Source organism: Necator americanus, chromosome III, assembly GCF_031761385.1.
Source record: "Necator americanus strain Aroian chromosome III, whole genome shotgun sequence".
NCBI classification, from domain to species: Eukaryota; Metazoa; Nematoda; class Chromadorea; order Rhabditida; family Ancylostomatidae; genus Necator; species Necator americanus.
Genome location: NC_087373.1, coordinates 6,041,013 through 6,064,343, shown reverse-complemented (window position 1 = coordinate 6,064,343; position 23,331 = coordinate 6,041,013). Strand labels below are relative to the sequence as shown.

Here is a 23,331-nt window from a genome sequence, read left to right as displayed (position 1 = left end):
GGCATTTTCTGAAATTATGCTGTTCAACAGTATTCAGTTCACGTTGAAATCCAAATTCAGGTACTCTTATAGAACACTACAAATTGTTTTAATTGAAATTAAATTGAATTTTAATCGAAAGGGGCGAATTTTTTGCAAAATTTGGGTGCAGCTAATGGGGCAAAATGTTTGATTGATGGAAGGGATCGTCCGACGAGGCTACGCTCCGCCTTCTCTCCTAAGTACTTCAACAAGTACAAATTCAGCAAGGAAGAAGTTGCTGACCTGCAAATTGGGAATTTCATTTTATAGACATGTGAAAAAGAGAGGAAAAACAGCACACAGTAAATTTTTTCGACTAAGAATAGAAATGTGAGACTATCCAGAAAAAGGAGCTGGTGTAGCACAGTCGGTAAGAGGTTCTGCTGTGACTACACGATTGATCGATGGTTCGAATCCGGTCTAGTGCCAACCAAGCTTTTTATATCTGCGAGGCGATAAGATGGTACCAACTTGTCTGGGATGGATAAAAATAAATAAATAAAATATAAATATAAAAATAAATAATAATAATAATAATAATAATAATAGACTATACAAACCTCAAATGGTTCAAATCTACATCAGAACGCGTAAACACTTCCCATTGGGATTGGTCAACGCCATGGAGTTTATCCTTTACTTTTATTCGAAAAAAAGGAAAATGACTTTTGTTGTGCTGCTTATTCTTCCACTTACAAGTTAAGAAAATACAGTATACAGTAAACATATATGTATACATATACAGTAAATATAGTATACAAGCTCCTTTTGTAAAGAATTCCACCTCTTCTCTTCATCTCCTTTACCCTACCCCTCAAATCTAACCATAAAACCATAAAAGACGCCATTTAAACCTTCCAAATGTCCAAACCTTCCAAATAGAAAGAAACTTCCGGATCGGGACAGAATTTGAATTCTTATGTGACCTCCTCCTCCTCAATTATCCACACGTCCCATGAACACATCTGCATTTTCAATGAAGATTTGCGTGGGATGGCGTGGGTGACGTGACGGTGTAGCCGTAACGTCTCGGCGCTCTGACCCCCGCCTTTTTTTCCCGCGGAAATGACCTTAACTGTAAAGTTTGCTGTTACTTCTATGAGTTCGGCGCCCACCCGTTCAATCGCTCGGCGACCTATATGAAGGCCAACGTATGACATTGTCCTTTTGACATTAAAATCCGGTAGAAAAAAAGAACGCTGATTTGCACAGATGCGTGGGCGGAGCGTAGACGAGCACGATCATCTGCTTGACGGCTATAAAAGGCGACAATCTTCAGCCGAAACGAACGTATTATCTCTGCTATAGCGTCGTCGTCGCCGTCGTCATCGTCTTCGTCATCGTCGTCGTCGCCGTCGCCGTCGTATATATGGTGGCGGTGGTGGCGGCGGCGAACCGCCGAACAACCGAGGCCGGCTTCGGATTCGATACGATACTTCACACTAACGGTTGCGCATAGTGTGAGCGGATGTATCTTTTCGCGATTTCTTCCCCTATAAACGATATTTCTCGTTGAGTTCGGTTATATGAGCTGCGCCCTCCTGTTGCAACGCAGGATGTTGAAATGAGATGAGCAGGTGGATTTTTGACGGAAACCACCTGTTGTTTGTGTCATCGAATCGACGTCGACGTCGTCGTATCACAGTGCAGCTCGTAAATTTTTACGTTGTCCGTGCGCAGTCTGCGTTACCGTCTGGTCACTTCCGGCGCCTTCTCCGTCATCGTTTGACCCGTCGAGCGGCGGGTAGCGGCGAGCGCAAGGTGACGGAGCGCACACAACGGGCGGAGCCATAAGTTTCAAATACACGTACACGCACACATATGTATCGTAACGTCTAGATCTTACCTTGTGCCTGAATTTGATCTTTTTGTAAAGTTATTTCTCTCAAATCTCTCTGGGCACAAGCTTTTTCATCGGATTTTCTATGAACCTTTCTTGAGAGCTGATTTATTTCTCTAATTTTTCCATTTCTCAACTATAGATCACTTTTTTTCGGAAGGCATTTAAGTCCGCTTTTCACCTTCGAATCTCTTTTCGATTCTGAATCTTCCTTCCCGGGTGGAAATCTTGGTTTGGTTTTTCCTAGGTATGTAGTTGAAAAGTATAGTAGCTTTTTTCGGGTTCACTAACCTCGCGGATTCTCACTAACTCTGAAAGATGGATTTTTGATTTCGCGATGAGCATCATGATAGGTTTTTTCTTTCTTTTTTTTTACTTCATTACCTCTTTCACCTAACCTTCGCAAAATCAAATTCGAACCTCGTTCTCTCAAAGCCTCGAATATTTTCTGTTTTATTCGGACCAATTTTGAGAAAAAGTTCAGCTTTGTCTAGTTCACAATGAATCCTTCAAATCCTTCAAATTTTGGTGCTTGGAGGAGATCCATGGACAAATCTCTTTCCACCACCAAAATAAAGAACTTTCATGAGCTAACACTTACGCAAGGACTCATTCCGCGTATAAGAATGCGCCTAAAAATAATGAAATCTTGAAATTTTTAGGTTTTGGGACTATTTAATGTATTATAGGTGATGTAATAAGAGAATTCCGTTTTTCTGTAGGGAACTTAGAATTCTAGTACGAATTCTTGTAGAGACATTTGCAGGAAAACCCGTTCTTGTCCACGAAATCTTTAATAGAAACCATTTCCCTAGTCATGAGGGTATCCTTTTTATCTATCTTTTTTTCAAATCGTACACTTATTTTCAGCTTTTTCTTCCTAGAATTCAATTTTTCTCATGACAGCTCTTCTCGAAATTCATGTATACTCTTTTTCTCTGCTTCAGAATACATCCCAATAAAAAATGACAAAGTTTTTCCAGATACTTTTTTCTCCTTGTTGCTCAGCGCTGTACTCGTTCATTTTGTGACTGTTTTGTGAATTTTATGACAGTTTGCAGTTTCCCATTTATTTCTAGAGATGTTCCACTTATTGCTTCTCTTCGTACCGGGGATCATTGCATACAACGTTCCGTTCCTGAACAGCGCTCAGGTTTCTCATTCGGGTAGGTGTTGTTAGTATTTATCATTGGATTTTCGTTCACTTCATTTATTCACATGCCAGGGACGAAAAGCCACCGTATTCTCTGTTGTAGGACCTACCTCCTCTGCTGAAACGACACCGGAAGAAAATAATGGGATTCAACGAGAAAAACGAGCGTATTTTCTTCGACAATTCCCATATTACAGTAATAATCTGTTGGTCACACCTGATCCACCGAATGATTTCATGAGAAAATGGATCACCTATGAGCATAATCGCTATCGACGAATGGTAGGCGCCGTTTCTTAGGGGGTATTTGTGGATTTTTCTGGATTTTTTTTGGTTTTATGGTTTTTTTTTCCAGAATTTTACTTCCTTCCTAAGGACTCAGAGGTCTGATTTAGGTCCCTGCATCCGATATGAATATGTTGTACTGGTCGGACGAGTTAGCGGCAAGCGCCCAACAACATGCGAACACTTGCGATTTTCGACATTCCCGTGGACGTGTGAATGTTGGGGAAAATATTTGGGCCGCACCGTACAGTAACTATTCGGATGCGATCTCAATATGGTTCAATGAGGTGAGCCGTACAGGCCGTTATTCACGCCCACGATAATCATCTCATGTAGTTATGCAGTCGAACAAATTAAAAACTTTTTAATTGACGAGAGGAAAAAAATCGAATTATCCCACTCGACTCGGACACTCGACTCGGACTGAGGAATCCGAAGAATTTCAAAGTAACAGCGTTTTGAAATTAAATTCAGCGTTAAAAGTTGAAGTAATAGTATTCTCTAAATAATGTACCATAGAGTCTTGATGTTTCACAGTAGACTTAAAATGTTTAGGAAATTTTTAGAAAAATCCTTTTTAGAAAACTTCAAAAGATTTTAGAAATAATTTAGAAAAATTTAAAAAAAAAATGAAAAAAGGAGATTTTTTTTTAGAAAAAAAAATCTAAAAAAATCCGTTTTACTACCTATAGGTTGTGAATCCGGCTGATTTTTCCCTGACTAAGGAAGCATTGGTGTTTTCGAGAAGAATCACTAAGGAATTTCGATTATTTCCTCACTTAAACGCCAGAAAAAGCAAAATTTTGCAATAATATCGGCCAAATAGGTTTTTTTTTTTTTTGATTTTGTTGTCCTTTAAAGAGATCTCCTACTTTATTTTTTATGCGCAGAAAAAACGATGTTTATCGAAAATATTCCACGAAATATTCTCTCGGAAATAACGAAAGATAGAGCTAAAAAAATTAGAATTAAAAGACTAAAGCCTCAAAATAAACATGAATAAAATTTTTGAAAAATTGAAAAAAAATGTTGAAAAAATCGCATGTAGGAATTGAAAGAAACAGAATATGAAAAAATCTCGTACTGGAAAATTCAACGATTCCATTCGAGTGTTTTTGTAAGATCTAGTAAATGAAAAAAATAACATAAATAAAATAAATAATAAATAGATGAATTTCTGCCAGACGTTTCAAGAGACTTTTCTAACATCGCTTTCATCACAGAAGCAGTAGGTGTTCTTCCAGAAAATTCGCTGGTTCCAATTCAGCCCCTCAGTTTTTCATGTCTATGCGTTTTCAAAGAAATACATACGTCACGAATGTTTCGGGAACCAGTTCCAGCGTGGTTGAATTTTCCATCAATGAATGAATTTTCCTGAAAATTTCCTTTCCAGGTTCATAATCCACGATGCGGATGCAATCACGCTTATAAACATTGTTGTGGACATTACGTGCAGGTGAATGAGTACCATTTATCCACAATCTTTTTCATATCCGCGCTATCCACGATTCTGATCCTGTGCTATGCTAATAAAATTCTGCAACAAAGCGTATCATCATCATCATCATCGGTGCAAACTGTTTTTCGGACGCGATTCTGTTTTCTTTTCTTAATCCTATCCTATCCTGGCCTTGTTTGATTGATTGCCAACTTCCGGCGCGATCGGCTCGTTTTTTTTTTCGTTTCTCGTTGTCTTCTCGCAACAAAACCGGCGGCCCCCATCCGATAAATTCCCGTTTACTGTCTTATTTCTGTTGTTCAGCTCAGGTTCACTGAGATTCAATCAGCTCACCTGAAATGTGTCCTAATCCAGCTGTTTATTCCGAGAAACACCAGGATAACCTTGATAGATGAAAAATCGAGCAGAATGATAGGTTGCGCCCGGCGTAGGAAGTTGCAAATCTCGTGCAAAGTACGCTCGAACAGTGTGATTTAGTGATAGAAATACGATCGGGATCGATTAGGGAACGCGATCGCGAAGAATTTTGCGCCATATACCGTAAAGATAAAGCCATATTCCATATTTTCTCAGGAAAAGGAAAAAAAAATCGTTCCATAAATCCTCCAACACTGTATTTTTTTCTCCAGGTGGTTTGGGCGAAAACGAATCTGGTCGGATGTGGTTTTGCACGATGTCGTGACGTACAAGGATTGTTCGGACGTGGACATCGAAATGTTTTCGTCTGTCACTATAATCCACAAGGAAACACGGTATTCGTCACAGGATCAGGACAGCTTTATGCGGTTGGTGCTCCCCCCAGTATGTGGTGCCGTGCGCCTTCGATGAGCAGGTGGTGGTGCTATGCGGATCACGTCGACGCCGGACGTTGCGACGACGTAATTCGCATGGGACCCAAGCCGGAAGCTAATCCCGCCGTAGTGACCCTAGTGCATGTCCAGCTTTATGCCTCACATATTGGTTTGCTGTGAATATACTAATCTCTATGCAGCTAATATAGGATGAATCCTTAATAATGATCGGATGTGATACTAACTACAAGGGAATATGCACTCGAATACAGTACTTGCTCTACAGTATCCTAACCCATGTAACTCACACCTTACACCATACTTTATAGGTACCCGCATTCACGTGGGCGAGCGGGAACAAGGGACGCTGTTCGGATTGCCCCGCGTCGGCACCGGCATGCTTCCAAGGACTCTGCTACATGCCAAACGAACAAGAACAGTACAGTAGTACTACGAATAATGTGACCGATATCGTTGCATGAGCTTAGGCTGATCGCTCTGACGTGTTCAGTGTCGCCGCCGCCGCCACCACCACCTTCGTCGCCTCGGCCGGTGCTCGTCGACAACACGGGTGATACGCATCGGATCGTGAGAACTGAAGGATTCTCACGATGACTTCGGCCAACAAATTCAGTTCCGAGTTGACTCGACGCTGCTGTGTTATAAATACGCAAAATTGCACATCATACATACATACACCATAATACACCATGATACACCATTGCCTCCATTTAGGAGTTGCTTAATTTGTATCATTTTTTTCTGCATTTATTTATTTTTTCTTTATTTATATATGTATTAGAGACGCCAGTCATTTTTATGCGGGTTCGACGATGAATCGTCGATGATTGATGATGAGATGTTTTTGTTTGGAACAATAATGAATAAATTTTTATCCAGAAAATATTTGTTCAACGATTAGATCGAACGGATTTTTTGGTGAATTACAAACAGTATTTAGTTGAGAACTCCAATGAGGAAATGAAGAGAAAATAAAATAAAAAATACCGTAGTCACTGAGCTACGTCATTTTATCCAGATTTCAACAAAATTTCTTTTAATTTTCGTTTAGGTCGAGTCTTTTTAAACGATCAGATACACCTTACAAGCATGTATGTAGTTGTAGTGGACTTTGCAAATACTAATAATGAGAAAAATGAAATAAAAATAAAAATATTTGAAAATGCATAAAAATTCAAGTTAAAATGATGTAAAGAGCAAACAAGAACAAAATAAAAATGCTCACCTTTGCAAGGATCAATCGAACCTTCCAGATCTCTTCAGATTCCAGAAACACCTCGGATACAAATTGAACTCATATTCGGTTCCCCGTTCCAAGTTACGTTACGTTCTTCTTGCCCTTTTCTTTACACATAAATTGCAAAATACTGCAAACAGCATGCAAACATCATTCTTGCTACATGAATAGAGAGTGTATTTCGAATGTTTAGGCAATCGTATTGATTTTTAATGAGCTGTACATGAGGTTGTTAAATAATTTTATTGGCTAACGTTTCGACAAAATTGCCCTCTTCAGAAAATTCAGAGAATTCTGAAATAGGCGATTCAATTTACAATTTAAACGACCAAACCTCTCCACAACTGAGCCGATAAACCCCATGCCTACTTTTTCAGCCGCCAACTTAGCCGACTACACTGAATACTAACTTTGAATCGGAGATCATCGGAGACTATGCAGAGATTCATTGAAAATCGATTTTTTTTTCAATTGCTCAAGTAATGATTTACTTGAGAAATTCGTGGTTTCAAAAAAGAAGTTCGATATTATACAAACCCACAGTTCATCCAGTTCATCAAGTCCTCAAATATGTCGTGGAGTCGATGTATTTAAAAGTTTCAGAGGTTTGGGTAGAAAAAAGTCTAAAGTAGATGACCTTATGAAATTAATGGCAGCATACCACGAATCTGGGATGGTACGGATTTCAGGTAGATTATGGAGAGGGGATGATTCCGTCCATTCTTTCCTAATTCCCGTAAAAAACGGCCCGGAAGATGCGGCTGCAGGTGTTCTGGCATACTATTTTCTACAAGAAGTTCGATTGGAGCGCGCCAGCCGTGTGCACGCGCCGTATCTTCCGGGCCGTTTTTTACAGGAATTAGGAAGAAATGGACGGAATCATCCCCCTCTCCGTAGTCTCCCATCCCGCATACGAATATTTCACCTGAAATACGTACCACCTCGGATTCGTGGAGTGATGCTTTTAAGACCGAAAACTAATGATTACTCGTTACCGCTACCAACTATGAATCATTGCTACCATTTATACAAAAGTGCACTTACTCTTCCGATAACATGGTCGTCGGTGGTTGTAAATTGGTAGTAAACTAGTAAGATGGGGCCGAAAAAAGGTCGTAAGATCGTAAAACGAATGATGTACTTCGCTACGAAACGGACGGTCACCAAATTTACAAAAACTTTATCTTTGCAAATCTTTCAAATTCAACGACAGTTGCATAGTTGCAAATTCTACAAAGGATTGCTTCCAGAATTTGGTCCAGTTCTATGAAATTCAATACGGATTGTTCACTAATAATTGAAAACTGTTATCCTCTTTTAGATTTAAATACTCTTTCTCTCAAAATACTAAAAATATTGAATAAATACGTACGTAAATACTGAAATAATATCGGATGTAATTTACAGAACACAATTTGATTTTGCAATTATAATATTCAAAATCTATTTATAAAGAATTGGGAAAGAAGAGCCATCAGCAATTCTTTACTGTAACTAAACTAACTATTAGAAAGCTAAACTAACTACTACAGTACTAATTATTACAAAACTGACCATTTTTGAAGTAAATGCAGACTACTTTTTTTTCGAGATTTTTTATTTTTGGAAAACAAATGCAAGGATAGCTTAGGACAAGAACTTACAGTACGAAAAATCATTTAAAACGAAAAATGAGACGAAAATTTGAAGAAGAGCAAAAAACAACGTTAATAAACGAGTTCACTAATGACTAGCAATCAATCCAGAACCTTCGAGGAAAATTCTGGAGAATGAATCAAAGATGATTCATAAGGAATATTGTAAACAAAATGAAAAGGTCAGTAGACATGTCGTATTTAGAAAAAGTACAACGATCACTTATTGGTCATACGATCGATCGACAGATCAGGACACAGATCAACTCATTGGGACACGTTGAGCATCGTAAAATGTTCGTCGTAAATACGAGTACTAGTCCCATATAGTTCTTCGACGAAAAAAATCGGTTCCATCTAAGAACACTAAGGAGTTCAAGGAGAACTACAGTAGGGAAAAATTTCCTTGAAACCAAAAGAAAACCATGAGCGAATATTCATTTCGTTAGCAGTAGATCAAGAAAAAAAGACGATGTTCCCAACTCTTTGAACACAGGGCTCCTTTATTTTTGGATATTTTTTGGCTTTTTCTCTCGTGGATTTCCTCGGATTTTTGGGGATTCTGTGCCCGTACATGCACAATTTTCATGAAAAATGTTCGTTTTATGGTTTCACTTTGAGATATCCTATTATTCGTCGAAAATGTTCCAGGTCTATCCTGAAAGATCATCGAACAAACGTCTGTGTAATTTTTTTTCCTCGTCAATCTTCCTCTTTATTGTTTTTTTTTTTCGATTAAGCACCATGAATCAAGATTAAATCGGAACTTCGGCGAGAAAAATTTGGTATGTCCTTGCACATCAATTAGCTTTTTCTCTTTCGATGTCTTCTTTTCGTCAATAAATCCACAACTCGCCATTTTCCTTCTTTTTTCTCGATCTTATCTATCATTAGATTTGAATTAGCTGAAGATAATTGAATTAGATTTCTGAAGTTTTCCACATTTTTTTCAAATGAAATTCATTTAGAAAATCTCCATTTCTCTCGCTAACTTTTCTTCTAGCACCGGTTCATTCGGGTTTTTTTTTTCTGAAAGTCGGGTTTAAGTGGCTATGAAATGTTTCGTATTCTCTGCTCGAGAAGGGTGAGTTTTTGAGGGTGAAACTTTTCACTGTTCACAGTTTCTTGTTGTTTTAAATTTCGTTTCGTTTTCAAAAATTTGTTTCAATTCACAAATGTTCACACTTTTCCTGGATAAGTAATTGAATTCTCAGAGGAAAGATACTATCGAATAGTTCCGCATTTCATCGAAAACAACGATAAGGAATCAAGCACGCCAGGAATTTGTCGGATGGCCTGATTGTTGGTTGCGCTTTTTGCAGCGGATGAAACTTTTATCCGTGTTGATAGCTGATAGAATAACTATGAAGGTCCTATGATGGATGAGGTGCGAGGCAAGCGAGCGACAGAGCGCCGATCAGCGCTCGCTCGCTCGCTTGTTCCTTTTGATCGTCGCTCTTTCTCTCTCCTTTCCTCTCTCTTTTTCTTTTCATTTTCTTTTCCTTTTTTTAACATCCTAGGGATCATCCACCCAATAAATCACTCTCGGATGTATGGGTAGAATTGCTGCCAGCCGAACTGCTGCCAGCCGAACTGTCGCCAGCTGTCTGCTAGCTGTGGCGAGCGATGTTTGGACGAGCGGCATTGAGGAAAAAACCTGAAGTCGTACATCCGACCGTTTTGCCGTTCGACCTTGTATCTGCAACGTAACGCGTTCTCTATAGGTGGTGATCATCGCCCCATACACACACATACACACAATAGGGCACCGACGACATAGTACAATATCATTCCTTACTGTATTCGGACATCAAATAATTCTAGAAGAATTCCTTTACACGTTCTGATTGATTTAGAACTTGCAAAAGTTGCAATCATTTAAAGTTTGAGACTATCTACCTGCCGGTGATTTCAGAGAAAAGTTTTCTGCACGTTTCCGTCGCGATTTTTGCACTATGCACGAAGAATTAGTGATCTGTACTTTCGATGTTTTCAATTTTCACTTTTTCAATTTCATTTTCAATTTTTCAACGATACCATTTCCACTGTTACTATCAAAAAACTGACCGTAGAACAGACAAAGAAAAAAGAAGCCAAGTTTCCAGAATATTCTTCAGAAAATTCTATTTGATCGATGAAAATTATTAAACGCTGCACACCACGAAATAGCGTTGCTGGGATCTGTGCACGAAACGATAGGGCTAGAGGTGCAGATCACGAGTACGAGCTTGATCGCTCTCAATTCTTCCCAAATGTCATGAAAAGCAGCGTGGGAAACTTCCGCACGAATTTCGCTACGAGGCACCTTATGACGTGCCATGCATGCACGCGCGCCACCTCTGCGAACGAGGGGACGAAAATTGGTGAAATTCCGAGCAACCTCTTCAAGTAAAACCAACAAATAATTAGCCGAGGAAGCCGAAGCGTATGCAAAGGTTGTTTCAAGGTGCCTCGTAGGAATATTTGCTCAGTGCGGCCGAATGCCACGCTGTTTTTCGGATCGATTAGAGGGAAGTCGGCGTGATCGCATTCATACCTGTGATCCAAACCTCTAGCATTATCTATCGCGTGGAAAGATTCCAATATCGTCATTTTGTGGTATGCTGCCCTCATTTGGCAATCAGCCAAATTGATATAGAGGCGCCCACGTAGGTGTTTAAATGATATTTCACTTTACTATACATAACCAGGCGGCGGTCTGGCCAGGTAATCGTTGCCTTTTAATTGTCGTTTGTTTGTCATTGTGAGAGATATTGCACCGCATTGCATATTTATACACGTATATCATATGATTCATTATGTTCTACCCGACTATTATTGATTACTTACTGATCGACCACTTAATTACGACTGTTATTCTGTATTCTATAAAACCATGAAAATAAGCAATCCCGTGGAAATACGATGAGCTGTACAACAATCTTATGAAAATGGCGGTAATTCGCTGCTAGAAGAGGAAAAATGTGTTACCGTGGCCACGCGGCCACGTACGTAAATGCAGAAACAGAGGAAGACACCCGAGATTTGATTGTTTCTCTAGAATCTCACAGTGTATCTGTGTTTGTCTCATAGAATCTGGTCTGAAATTCCCCAGTGTGGTCATTTATGAGTGGTGATAGTAAAATATATATTTTCTACGTATAGTGGTCATATTTTATTGGGATTACAGTGCTTTTATCACTGATTTATCATATTTTATCGGTTGTGGCGATTTTACGAATTTTCCTGTATTTATTCATTCATTTTCATTGATTTCTTCACCGAAAACACCGAGGAAAGGCGAGGATGTTGTTCAAAATTACCAATTCAAGTGCACTTTTTCCTAAAGGCTGATTTCCGTCACTGGACTTTGGCAGTGAATTGCAAACATTGACCTTGGAATGACATCTTACGCACACGCTTGAACTTACAACGGAAGTGTGGTTGCAAAAAAAAAGAGAGGAGAACGGCGGACTGAACTTGTTGATGGACGATTTGGAACATTAATTTTGACGGGATTCATTGTGCAAATCGTCGTTCAAATCGCCCACGCATGAGCAATATGGATCTCCGCAAAACTACACGCGAAACATTTTGCACTGCGTAAGCAGAAGTTCAAAAAAAAAACAAACAATTGTAGAAGTAGTAATGTAACAGCAAAAGTGGCAAGAACAAGTTTCATTCTAACGAAGATTATTTGTTTCTAGTTTTTATTTGTTATTATTATTGCTTATTACTACTGTTATTTATCTGTTCGTTCCATTTCACCAGAAATTACCTCAAAACGCTTGATGATCGTTGATTGTCTGATCATAACCGATCGCCCAGAAAGGTCCACGTACATCCATCAATCAATAACTCCGTTCTTTTACAAACGCAGGTTTTTTTTTACATTTTTCTGTTTTGCACTTTCCACTCTAAGATAGTTTCCGGATAGAATGTAAAGGAGAAGCGGACACAAGCGACAAACTGACATCAAGTCAAACTTCTCACATTCTATGACACAATCGAAACAAATTGCTCATCTATAAATAATACCTCCCTCTTTCACCTTTACCTCGAATAACTCTTCAAATATAAACAGAAAAACAAAATATAAATGTAATAGATGCACATATTTGTGAATATTTGAACAAGGAATTGTTGAGTCCTCAAAAACTTTATTCATTTGTTTTATTTACAAGTTTGCATCACCTTTACAATGAAGATACAGAGCCATTTTTCCAGTATTATCCTCTGGCTGTTCCTCTCAATGGATTTTTCTGCTGTCGTGACATTATCGATGTCTTCTCATTTCAAACTGGCTCCGGAGACAGCCTGTACAGTAAATCCTGGTGCGATGGAGTGGTCGACAAAGCGATCACATCACGATAACCGTTCATAGACACGCTAAAACATCAAAAATAGAATATATTCTGGAAAATTCCAAAAACAACAAAAAGAAGGAGCTAACCTCGTATGAAATGGGGAATTCATTATCCGAACAGCCATCAACGCATCGTGAAGTGTCGGAAAGAAATGTCCACGTGGTATACACGAATAAAACATTGAAATTTCCAGAAAATCACGAACATTCGCTGAAATTCGCAAAACAAAAACTAGGTAGGATGTGAACAAAAAATCTAAGCAAAATGTTTGCTTTACTTACAATTCACTCCAGAAAACAGCAGTTTGATATTGTCAGCTCGAAGATCAGAGTAGATCTGAAAGGAAACGGTAGGGAAGTTGTTGTGTAGCAATTCGCTCAAAAATTCACTTATGTCGCCCTTGAATAATCGCGCTTATAATCGCGCCTGCGATCTTTGTACTTCAGCGACTTCCACAAGCTCGTAATTAGTCATAATTCAGCTAATTATCCTTCGTTCAGAAGAAAACATACTTGGGAAAGCATCGCTAAAGCCTCTGGATCAACGTACGCCATTCCAGTGCAATCGAGAATAATGAATCTCAGCACAGTAGAGTCCGGTGGAGGAACCTGAAGAGTCTCGATAAGAAGTAGGGCGATTGTCGCTACTAGACGAACAAAGTGAGAACGAGTGAAGGGAGTTCTGCGGGCAATATTGTTAAGTGAGGTACAACAGATATACAACAGAACAGTTTACGATACGTACAGAACTTTCAAAAGAAATATATCTTAGCTTCATGGATTGGATCAACATAGAAAAGACATCGTAGAAAGATGTATAGTCACGAAACTCCTCGGTACGTATAGAAAAAAATAAATTGGAAAAAATTCGTGCTTCTATAAAATCAACTATGGAAAACAGAAATAAAACAAAAACAACACTAGGACAACATATCTTCAGGATGTGAATGAACTAGCTGTCGATGATTGTCAACAATTTTGGTCATTACTACACATCTATGTGATATTATGATAGCAAAACATTTGGTTTCCACGAATGTTCAGTAATTTTGGATAAAAACTTCTTCGAATATTCAAGCAGTAATAATGACACCGCATCTGCCATTACATTCAGAGACGCTAAACGTACTTGTGAAATATCCGTATCTTGAGTAATAATGATGTTCGTCAAGTTGGTATTACTCCGAGCTGCTAAGCTTTCTCGTCGATATGCAATAGCGTGACTTCGTACGGATGGACTGCGACTGGCGCCAACACCAATAAGTCTGGAAATTTTCCAAATGATGTGAGGTACGAGCTACGTAGAGCTTTGAATCGAAAAGTTTATTGATTCCATCCGCCATCTTTCACATGCGACTTTTTTTTTTAAGATTTGCTGCTAGTAATTAAATTAGTAAAATGATTCGAAAAAAAAGCTAGAATAAAGTGAAAATATGGAAAATATGAAAATATAGGGCGACAATTCTAGATTAAAAGAACCAGAAAGGTTTTTCTCGCCTTTTCACAGGAACTATCGTAGTAAAGATGACTAACTCAAAAAGATAAGTTGAAAATGCAAAATCATTGAAAATCCAATCTCAACTGGGGAAAATCTAAATTTTTTAGAAAAATGGAGGAAAAAAGCGTAACGCCCTTGAAGCGTTACGTCCGTTACGAGAATTTCAGACATAACTGTGGCTTGCTGAAAACTGCGCGAAACAGTAGGATTTCTAACATTCCGGAGAATAATTTCATGCCCATCGAAACCATCATGTGTGGCATCACTGCTGTCGCAGCAGCGATGGCTGCAGCAGTCAACAATTTGAATTCATGCGAACAACGAATCGTTACAAGTAAATCGTTATTGAATTTATACTATCACTATTGAAAGAAACCACTTACTTCTTAACCGCCACGGCTTGTGCTTCTATGGCCTTACGAACCGCGTTGCAGTTGATAAAAACCAATGGTGAACTCACTCGCAGTACCCGTAAGGGAGTGTCCGGGCACTCGCCCTCATATCTAAACCAGTTTTCCGAAGAAAAAAAAAAACCTAAATCGAATGGTTGTAAAGCATTCAAAGTGAAATGTTAACAAACCTCTTTTCCTCCGCGAAGTAGTTATCTGACACACGTACTATAACATCACATTGTGGCCTGAAACATTTCAAAGAGTCTTTCACTACGTACTGTTCCTTCTCTGGGACAGAATACATGGAAATTTTTCTTTTTGTTAACAAAATAAAGGAACACTCTCTTCAGAAAAAAATAAGAGAGAGGGAAAAATAAAGGAAAGAAATATATGTCAAAAAGAATAAGAGAGCGAGGTAGATGTGTTGTCGCACATAAATATAGTTAAAACGATAAAATCCGAAAAATCTGCAAGTTAAGAGGTGCAGAAGCGATCGGAACTGTTCAGAATTCATCCGAACGCCTTCAACTCCAACCTAGTGCAAGTGAAGCAATAACATGGTAGTTGGAATGAACTGTTTTGTTTTTAGCATCAGATAAGAACAAAGTTCCCAAAATTGTATGTGTTCAACAAAATTTAAGTTGGAGCGAGTTCTGATGCGATCTGTTCATCCAAATGCCCAAAGAGCTTTGACTGAATTGTGAATAGCTGCACCGGAAAAAGACTTTGCGTTATTAACGGATCAAGAATTAGAAAAAATAACACGCATGTTTTAAGGAATTACGAACAGCAAAGCTTGTGGAATTTGTACCTAAGACACGTACCTCTGTGTCCTCAGGGCTATGGAGATCAATGCACAAGCGACTGAAACTAGAAAAGCCACACACAAATTTGGAATAAACAACGTAGACAGTAGGCCAAGTGTGGCTATTATCTAAAATTTGGAGTGGTACGGTAGGAGAAGTAATAACCAATACAAAAACATTTCAAAAAAATCATCTTTCTGAGTACAGGAAAGAAGAGAACTCACCGCATCGAAAATATGTGATGAATATAGGACTCGCAAATACCTTAAATCAATAAAGAGATCAAAGACTGATGCTATGACCAAGGCGGCAACAGCGCTCTGAAACACTAAGAGAGTTTCTTCAAAAAAAAAAAAACGGGTTGAAAAAGATAATAAAGAGCGGTCACCTCAGGAATCAATCGTAGGACGCTTAATTGTCCAAAGTACAGCAAAGGTGTTAGCCAAATTGTGGACAGGAGATTGCTGAGCTAAGATGTAAATCATCAAGGATTTTTTGTACAATAACTTTAGTGCCGAACTGCCAAGAATATGTCAGAAGGAGACGTGCCAGGTCGATCTTCTGACTTTCTGACAGATGCAGACTACGATGAATAAAAAACACAAAAAAAAAAAACGCGAAAGACTAGAAAGGGAACGTTACTCTTGTATATTGTCATTTAACGACATAACAGAACTTGCATTAGCTTGTATTCTCAATAATCAGTCAATCTCGAAGAAATTATCGTTACTGTGAAGTAGAAACACATTTGGTTACAAAATTAATTTGCTGTCCTCTGCCACGATGAAATGTACAGAAAAATCGATAAACAAAGGGAATGTCAAGGAATTTGTGAAGGAAGAACAATAAGGCTAGACAATAAGGAACGATTAGGAGCCAGTAGATCAAGCGGCAAATTAATAACCATGAAGCACTTACCAGGCTAAATTTTTTCGTTTCATTACAACTTTGCGAGTTCTCCTTAGCATTCAGCGGAGGAAGTAACCCAAATGGACTGGAGATCAAAGAAATCAAGGAGAAACAAAGGGACTCCTGAAAGCGAGGACAATGCATATCGTAGTGGTTCAAAATGATTTTCATGCTATTAGAGGAAGATCCACCTGCTTTACGATGACTTTATGCGATTTCTCAGCAGAGCAAACCATTCTGATATGACAACTAAAAGAGTAGAGAAAAACTGCAAATGAATCTAAGAGCATTTGAGCGCTTGAAAGCGATGGAGGAGAGAAGATGAAGGCTCTGAAAAGAAAATTACTCTACCGTAACCAAACACTGCATTTGTCAACCGACCAAACACTTATTTTAATCATTCAACAAGAGCTTTTCATAAACTTTCAAGTCAAGTTCAAGATAATTAACTAAAGCTGATGCTTTTGAGAAATTCCTTAGCAAATTAGTTTCTTTCACAACCCAAGGTTATGAAGGTTATGAAGGTTTAGTGATATGGAAACGTTCAAGGAGAGGGAGAAATCAACAGAAGAACATAGAAGAAGAGGTGGACAGTAAGCCAGAGAAAAGAAAGGGAGTGAGGGAAAAGGAATGACAAAAAAGTGACAAAGTTAGCAAAAGATGTGACGATAAATGAATAATAGATCAAATAATCGCCACATCAAAAAAGTGAATGGATCGATCGGAGTGATGAAAAACTGATGGGTGAGCGGGTGATCATTTGGAGAATGAGTGAATAAAGAAAACAAATGTATATATCTATGTAGTTAAACGCTATGTGAATAAATGGTTAAATAAACGAGTAGACTGAAAAGACCTGCAGAAAAATTGATCTATTAGTCTATTATATACTGAATTATATTTAAATAGATCTATTAAATTTATTACATTGAGTGCAGGGATAGTTATCTTTTAGCAAATGTTTGATCAGTCTTCAAAATGCTACTGAGAAAGTCTTACTTTGAGTCCAAGGATTTTCCCAATAAGTCCGATTTTGGAATCTCGAGGAAATAGGAGAGAACAGCAATGATCAACATCTATAAATTGAATTTATTAACAGAGAATCTCCTAAATCCACCTATAAGAATTCGAAGAACAATTGCTTTGGAGCCAAGCTTACCAAAATCAATTCATGAGGAATTGTGGTCCCAATCCTATCGGTTAACGTTGCATTCAGCTTCCATTTGAAAACTAGCAAAATAATGAGTAGAACGATAAAAATCACTGATGAGCTGATATTCACCGACTGCATACATGAGATGGCTGAACCAACGCATTCGAGACATGTGAGATTCTGGAAATTTCCGAGCGTCAATCGATTTCTTTCAAAATGACATACGTTAACAGAATATTATACTTCATTACATTTCAACTCTAACGGGAGGTCGGAACTATTTATAGTCTCTAGTTTCGTTCATATTCATTTTCATCCATAGTTCTACCTGGTAAAACTTCTCGTAATTCTCTTCAACGATGAATAGTTCCCACTTGCCGTTAGAGGTAAAAAATGAAATTACACATTGCATATTTGCATTTACAAGAGAACCTAATAATTCCCTCCACTTTAAGTTACAGCATTCATGGTTTTTCCTTCAAAGAAAAAGCAATCATTGCACATCACGTGATTCTGACACGGAATTAATAGCGAATTTCCTATCGAACGTACATTGCAAATGACTTCCGATACGTTTCAAGGGGAAATTGCAAGGGAATTCACGAAGCATATGCAATTACGATCATTCTAGAGCAGCATACGTGAAGCAAAAAGCAATAAAATTCCGGAAATTTCTTTAGGAATCAGAAAAATCTATATGGAACCTTCCCCTCAAAGAAATTACTATCAAGAGAAAAAAAAGATTTTCTGCCGTATCTTATAGATTTATAATAAACGAAATAACAAGAAGAAAAGTAGGAAAAAGTTTTTCTTTTTCCCTTCTCTTTTCGTTCCTACTTTTCCCCCTTTTCTCCCTCTCAGAAACATGGATGTCCCCAGTAGAATTACATAGAAAGTAAGGATTTCTACAACTCACCAAATTGTTGATTATCTCCTCACAGTCGTCCCCGGAAAACTTGAAAATGCTAGGAATAAAATGCCAGACGATCCTAATCGAAACGCCTACGTTGAAGCCGATGAGAAGATTTGATGATGCGAAAGAGAGGAGGAATTCGAGAGGGAGAAGGAAGTGAAGCAGCTGGAATACACGTAATCTTTTCTTTTCCATTTTTTTCCCTGGTAAAACTAAGTGTTTGTACTCAATTTTTGGAAAATTCAACTATAACCTCTCAAGCAACCATAAAGTACAAATATTTCCTTAACTGAACACATTTTCTAACAAAGACTTAATAACAACAACAACAAGGAAGAAAGAATAACGCTTAGGAATGTCGTGCGAAAACAGAATTTTATAAACAATTGAAGAAAAAACACTCAACAACAGTTTAGATCTTCAGGGTTTGATCAAACATACCTGAAAAACCCCACAACAAAAAGTGATTGTCGATATAGAAGAACCTGTATATTTCACCGAAGTATAAATAAGAAATGATGTCAACGAAAATGTTCCTGGAACGAAAAGCACCGTAACTCAAACGGAACGGTTACCCAGGAATAAACAGGTAACCTAGTGAGCAATGCCGTCCTGATCCTAAGATCGGATAGATCAAATGCGGAAGAAGGACGGAGAAAATTCCGGAGAACACGTCTGACACCAACAGACCGTTTGCAAGTCCTGTAAAAAGCTCGGATAAAAGCATTTCCTTTAAAAAAATCCGTGTCCGCATTGTACGGTAGGTAGGTCCCACAGCTATAGAACTTGTCATATTTTCATAAGAAATCCTACACTTTGCTCCTCACCTTGTGGAATCAGTAACGCCGCTATAAGCAACGATCCAGCAAAATCTCGAAACCCATTAGTTTTCACGTCATAGCTTTTGATCCATGCGAGAAAGGGAATGAGACCGCTGAAGTCAGGATAATCGCGGAAATTCTCGACGATAAATCTGCGTAAGACCTCGCGATTAGTTCTTCGTTTTCGGTGACGAACAAAATTGAATCGTATATCGAAATCTTCCTGAAATTTCAGGTTTTTTTTTTCCTTACCAAACTTTATTGATGTTTGATGCATGCTCAAATATCATCATTCATTTATAATTCGTACATACTTCCAACCGTCACTCATCATAGGGGATGTTTATCCCCTTTCAAGATGACCATGGAGCATGACATACAACCATGATGAGCGCAGAGTCGTATCTATTTAACCGCTAAACAGAATTTACTCATTTAGAACCAAATGAGGCCAACTTTTAGAGCATTCATTCCTGGGAAATTTGAGAAATTCCTTTTATTAGCCACATAAATCAAAGAGGGCAGAAATTTCACCGATAGAAACACGAAATTGCCCAAGAGCAAAACTTTATCGATTGTTTTTCTTAAGAAAACTTCCTTTTCATTTTCTCATTCTGAAAATTCTCGAAAAAGCTACTTCTACATAAAGCAAATTCAATAAAGGTATTTGCTGCTTCAGTGGTAACTCAGCATCGAATGAAAACAGCAGCTGTAGTTCAAAGTATGAATATTGATCGGTACGGCGTGGTTTTAGCATGCGCAATACAAAAGACAGTACCAAGCGTGAAACCATGACCTTTCACGTTCACAGCTGATTCATATTCATTCACATTCACATTCATTCACATTCATTCGCATTCATTCGCATTCATTGAATCATTCACAGGATTTGGGCCAAGAATGGATCATAGATGGATGATGTTTTGTTTCTGTGTAACAACGTCAATTTCGTGAACTATTGATTTTAAACAACCCAAAAGTTTTTTTTTTGCTTGTTGGCACTTGATTCTATCATTGAGCGAACGATGTTACACCTATAAAGTCAGAAAAAGAAACAAAAAAAAAACATGCTGGGCACTTTCAAGTAGTTAGCATCCACATAGAGACCGTAACTATAATTCAGCAAATGTTTCGGGATTTTTGCCCGCTTATAGGCAAACAACCGTTTAGAGAAAAAAAATGCACCGACTTGTAGTGTAATTGCGGTAGCAATGCGTAGGAATCTTCACGCAACTCCACCACCTAGAGCGGAAGTGAAGAGGGTCTCATCGCGAGCGCACCCACTTACCGCAAATGCACCAATGGTCAGGTCCGCGGCCAGTTGAAAAGAAGTTTACCATTTCAATATTTTCAAGTAGACAACAAAAACACCAAAAAAAAATACATGAAATATGACAAGACTATTAGTAGGAATCATATGATCTTCATAATACAAATTTAAGATACGTAAACTAGAAGTTCTCCGAAGAAATCCGTTGTAGTGAGACTTAAAAAACTGCAAAAAAGAACAAAAAACATTGAAAAAAACAAAAAAAAACAAACCTGATTAAGTACTTTTGGTTGATTTGGTGGACCTAATAGTGAGATCGAATCCATCGATAGATGTTCAGGCTCAAAATGTCAAAATAGGTAGCTGGCTGGGACACCGAGGCGATAAGGCGAATGTTCACTGAGAATTCTCACTATATCGATGTATATATGAGGCTAGTAAACGCTACGTAGCTAGAGCGGAGATCATAAGGAAAGCGGACGACGGGGCGAGAATTAAAGCGGATTAGCTGGTATGACAACGGTGTACGAGTCATAAATCCACCGTGCGTAAAGTTCATCCGAAAGAAATCTCATCTTAAGAGAAAAATTGAGAGCCGTTGGAGTTAATTATCTTCACGTCAGCTTCCATTTGCCTAACGTTTTTGAATTCCGTTGATTTTCATATGGGCTTCAAAATTTGCATTCCTACAATTCTTGGAAGATTTTATTCGCAAATTTCAGAATATGAAAGCTGGTGCTCTCAGCCATAACCACGTCTAATTAACACTCAAGAAGCTCCAGCTACATATAAGCTTCTAAATAAGATATTTAAGAAACAAAAATAAATAAAAATAAAAGTAGACTAGAATAGATAACCTATAGATTGTAAAAAAAACTTTCGTTTAGGAAAATTCCGTAATTTTTTGCTATCGCTACAGCTTATTGCTTATTTACTGCATTTTTCTTGCAGTATTCCATTATAAAGGGAAGATTCTTGCTATAAAAAGGACAGATGTTCATTCGAATGTGTTGAGCGTGTGTTGAGGGTCCCGACAGGAATATTTCACAGTAGAAAACGGTGAATTCTTCCAGAAAACACAGGGTCGAGCAAATTACGTTCGTTTCATTGTGATTCTCTGCGCACATCGTTGTGAAGACGGGCGTAAGATGTAGCGTAGCGTCAATCAATCAATAAAATTCTAAAATTCCAAGTATGAACCAGAAATGGGATCTGCTACGACAAGTGATTTCCAGAGTTTTAAAGCACTTTTCAATTACTATGTCCAAAAAAAAAATTCGCAATAAACAATGATTTCAAGAGTTCTAAAGTACTTTTTGATTACTACATCCAGAAAAATTCACAATAAACATAGCTATTTCAGTTGTTATTGTTTACAATGAATAAAATATAGTAGAATCTGCTGGCTGGAATGCCCTGCTACAGAAATTCTCTCAACACTTCCATCCCTTCATCCCGAAAAGTGCTTAAAACACCTGGTGACGCATTCAATAAGCTAAAGTATTAAGTATTAAATATATTAAGTTGAAGAAAGAGATTTGCTAAGGTATTAACACAGAATAAATCACTATAATCAAACGTTACTAAGGAAACAACGTGTAAATAGCGATAAACAGCTTACTTCAGGTGTTCACCGGGCTTCACAACAATGGTTCATCTAATAAAATCCTTTGTTCCGCTACTAGTGACTCCCCCTCCCCCCCTCTCTCTCCAGAAAAAAAAACAAAAATAAATCGAAACCTCTCTATCCGAAAAGTTAACATTTCCCAATTATCCCTGAATAAGGAATGTTCTCAACGTTAAGGAAATATTTTCTGTTCTTCACTAGTATAAAATCAATTCCCGCACATTCTGGAGGATCTGTCAAATGAAATCTAGGATTTTTCAAACGCTTAGCAAGAGGAAACGACGAGAAATGAAAAAATAGAATGAAATATATGAAGGAAACAAATGAAGGGGAAAGAAGTAAAGAGAAAAAATAAATGAAAGAGGAATCTAGGTCTAGTTATCTAAACTACACCAACTATGCATTACAGTAGTTTTTGTCTACGATGTAAATAACGAGACGCAATTACACTTATTTCCTATCTTAAGCCCTCGATTTCCCTTTAATATGAAACTAAAATTTTCGAGGAAAAAAAACTAAAATTAGCTAAAAAGTACAAACCACTAGCTATTATATTATAGCCACTTAAAGAAATCAACGGAAATAAGAAAAGAACCACTGAAAACACCAAAAATACATGGAACAATGCTTCCTTCGATTGGTCCTAGAACGAAGATCACGAGACCTGTTCTGTTTAGAAAACAAGGATGATCATAGAAGCCCGTTATTGGCTGTTAACTGGTTAGTAGCGTCGTAAATAAAAATAATTTTTTTCCATGGAGGACCTCAACCTAATGAATTATACATATGTTTTGCACAAGTAATAATTGGAAAATGTTATTCAACTACCTCAGAATCTATTCTACAAACAATTTCCAAAATTTTGTAAATTAATAATAGCACGTTACGTGGGGAAATATTTTCAAAAAAAAAGATAATTAAGTAAAATAAATGATAATAGGGTAATAAAATAAATAGAAATAGAAATATATGAATAAATTAATTTATACAAAACGACGAAAATGATATAGCACAGGATCACAACACTCTAACATCATAACTCAATAATGGAAAGTGTAAGAAATGGGAAATTACGGCAAAAATAATGGAAATATAAATACAAAAATAAATTATTAAAAACTATTATAAAATAAATTATATTATAAATACAATACAA

The 23,331-nt window shown here is 37.7% G+C and overlaps 2 protein-coding genes across 3 annotated transcripts; one reads left to right on the top strand and one right to left on the bottom strand.

Moving 5' to 3' along the window:
- Positions 1-2,942: 2,942 nt before the first annotated feature.
- On the top strand, positions 2,943-6,124 carry RB195_008742 (uncharacterized protein; the record flags this gene model as incomplete). 2 transcript variants are annotated; one of them, XM_064195385.1, is made up of 7 exons in its annotated part: positions 2,943-3,027; positions 3,118-3,296; positions 3,410-3,586; positions 4,693-4,755; positions 5,388-5,543; positions 5,879-5,988; positions 6,061-6,124. In XM_064195385.1, the coding sequence occupies 7 exons, from the start codon at positions 2,943-2,945 to the stop codon at positions 6,122-6,124; spliced, it is 834 nt and encodes a 277-aa protein (XP_064046530.1). The 2 variants fall into 2 exon arrangements, with proteins under 2 accessions (XP_064046530.1, XP_064046529.1); XM_064195384.1 differs by lacking the exon at positions 4,693-4,755.
- Positions 6,125-12,715: 6,591 nt separating this feature from the next.
- RB195_008741 (uncharacterized protein) lies at positions 12,716-20,874 on the bottom strand (the record flags this gene model as incomplete). The annotated part of the gene is made up of 20 exons (XM_064195383.1): positions 12,716-12,809; positions 12,874-12,997; positions 13,069-13,123; positions 13,300-13,395; positions 13,916-14,051; positions 14,668-14,787; positions 14,865-14,921; positions 15,501-15,610; positions 15,707-15,802; positions 15,871-15,951; positions 16,401-16,514; positions 16,583-16,721; positions 17,391-17,467; positions 17,551-17,724; positions 18,461-18,499; positions 18,551-18,622; positions 18,899-18,993; positions 19,052-19,159; positions 19,285-19,501; positions 20,821-20,874. 20 exons carry the CDS (start codon positions 20,872-20,874, stop codon positions 12,716-12,718), a joined length of 2,058 nt encoding a protein of 685 aa, XP_064046528.1.
- Positions 20,875-23,331: the final 2,457 nt, after the last annotated feature.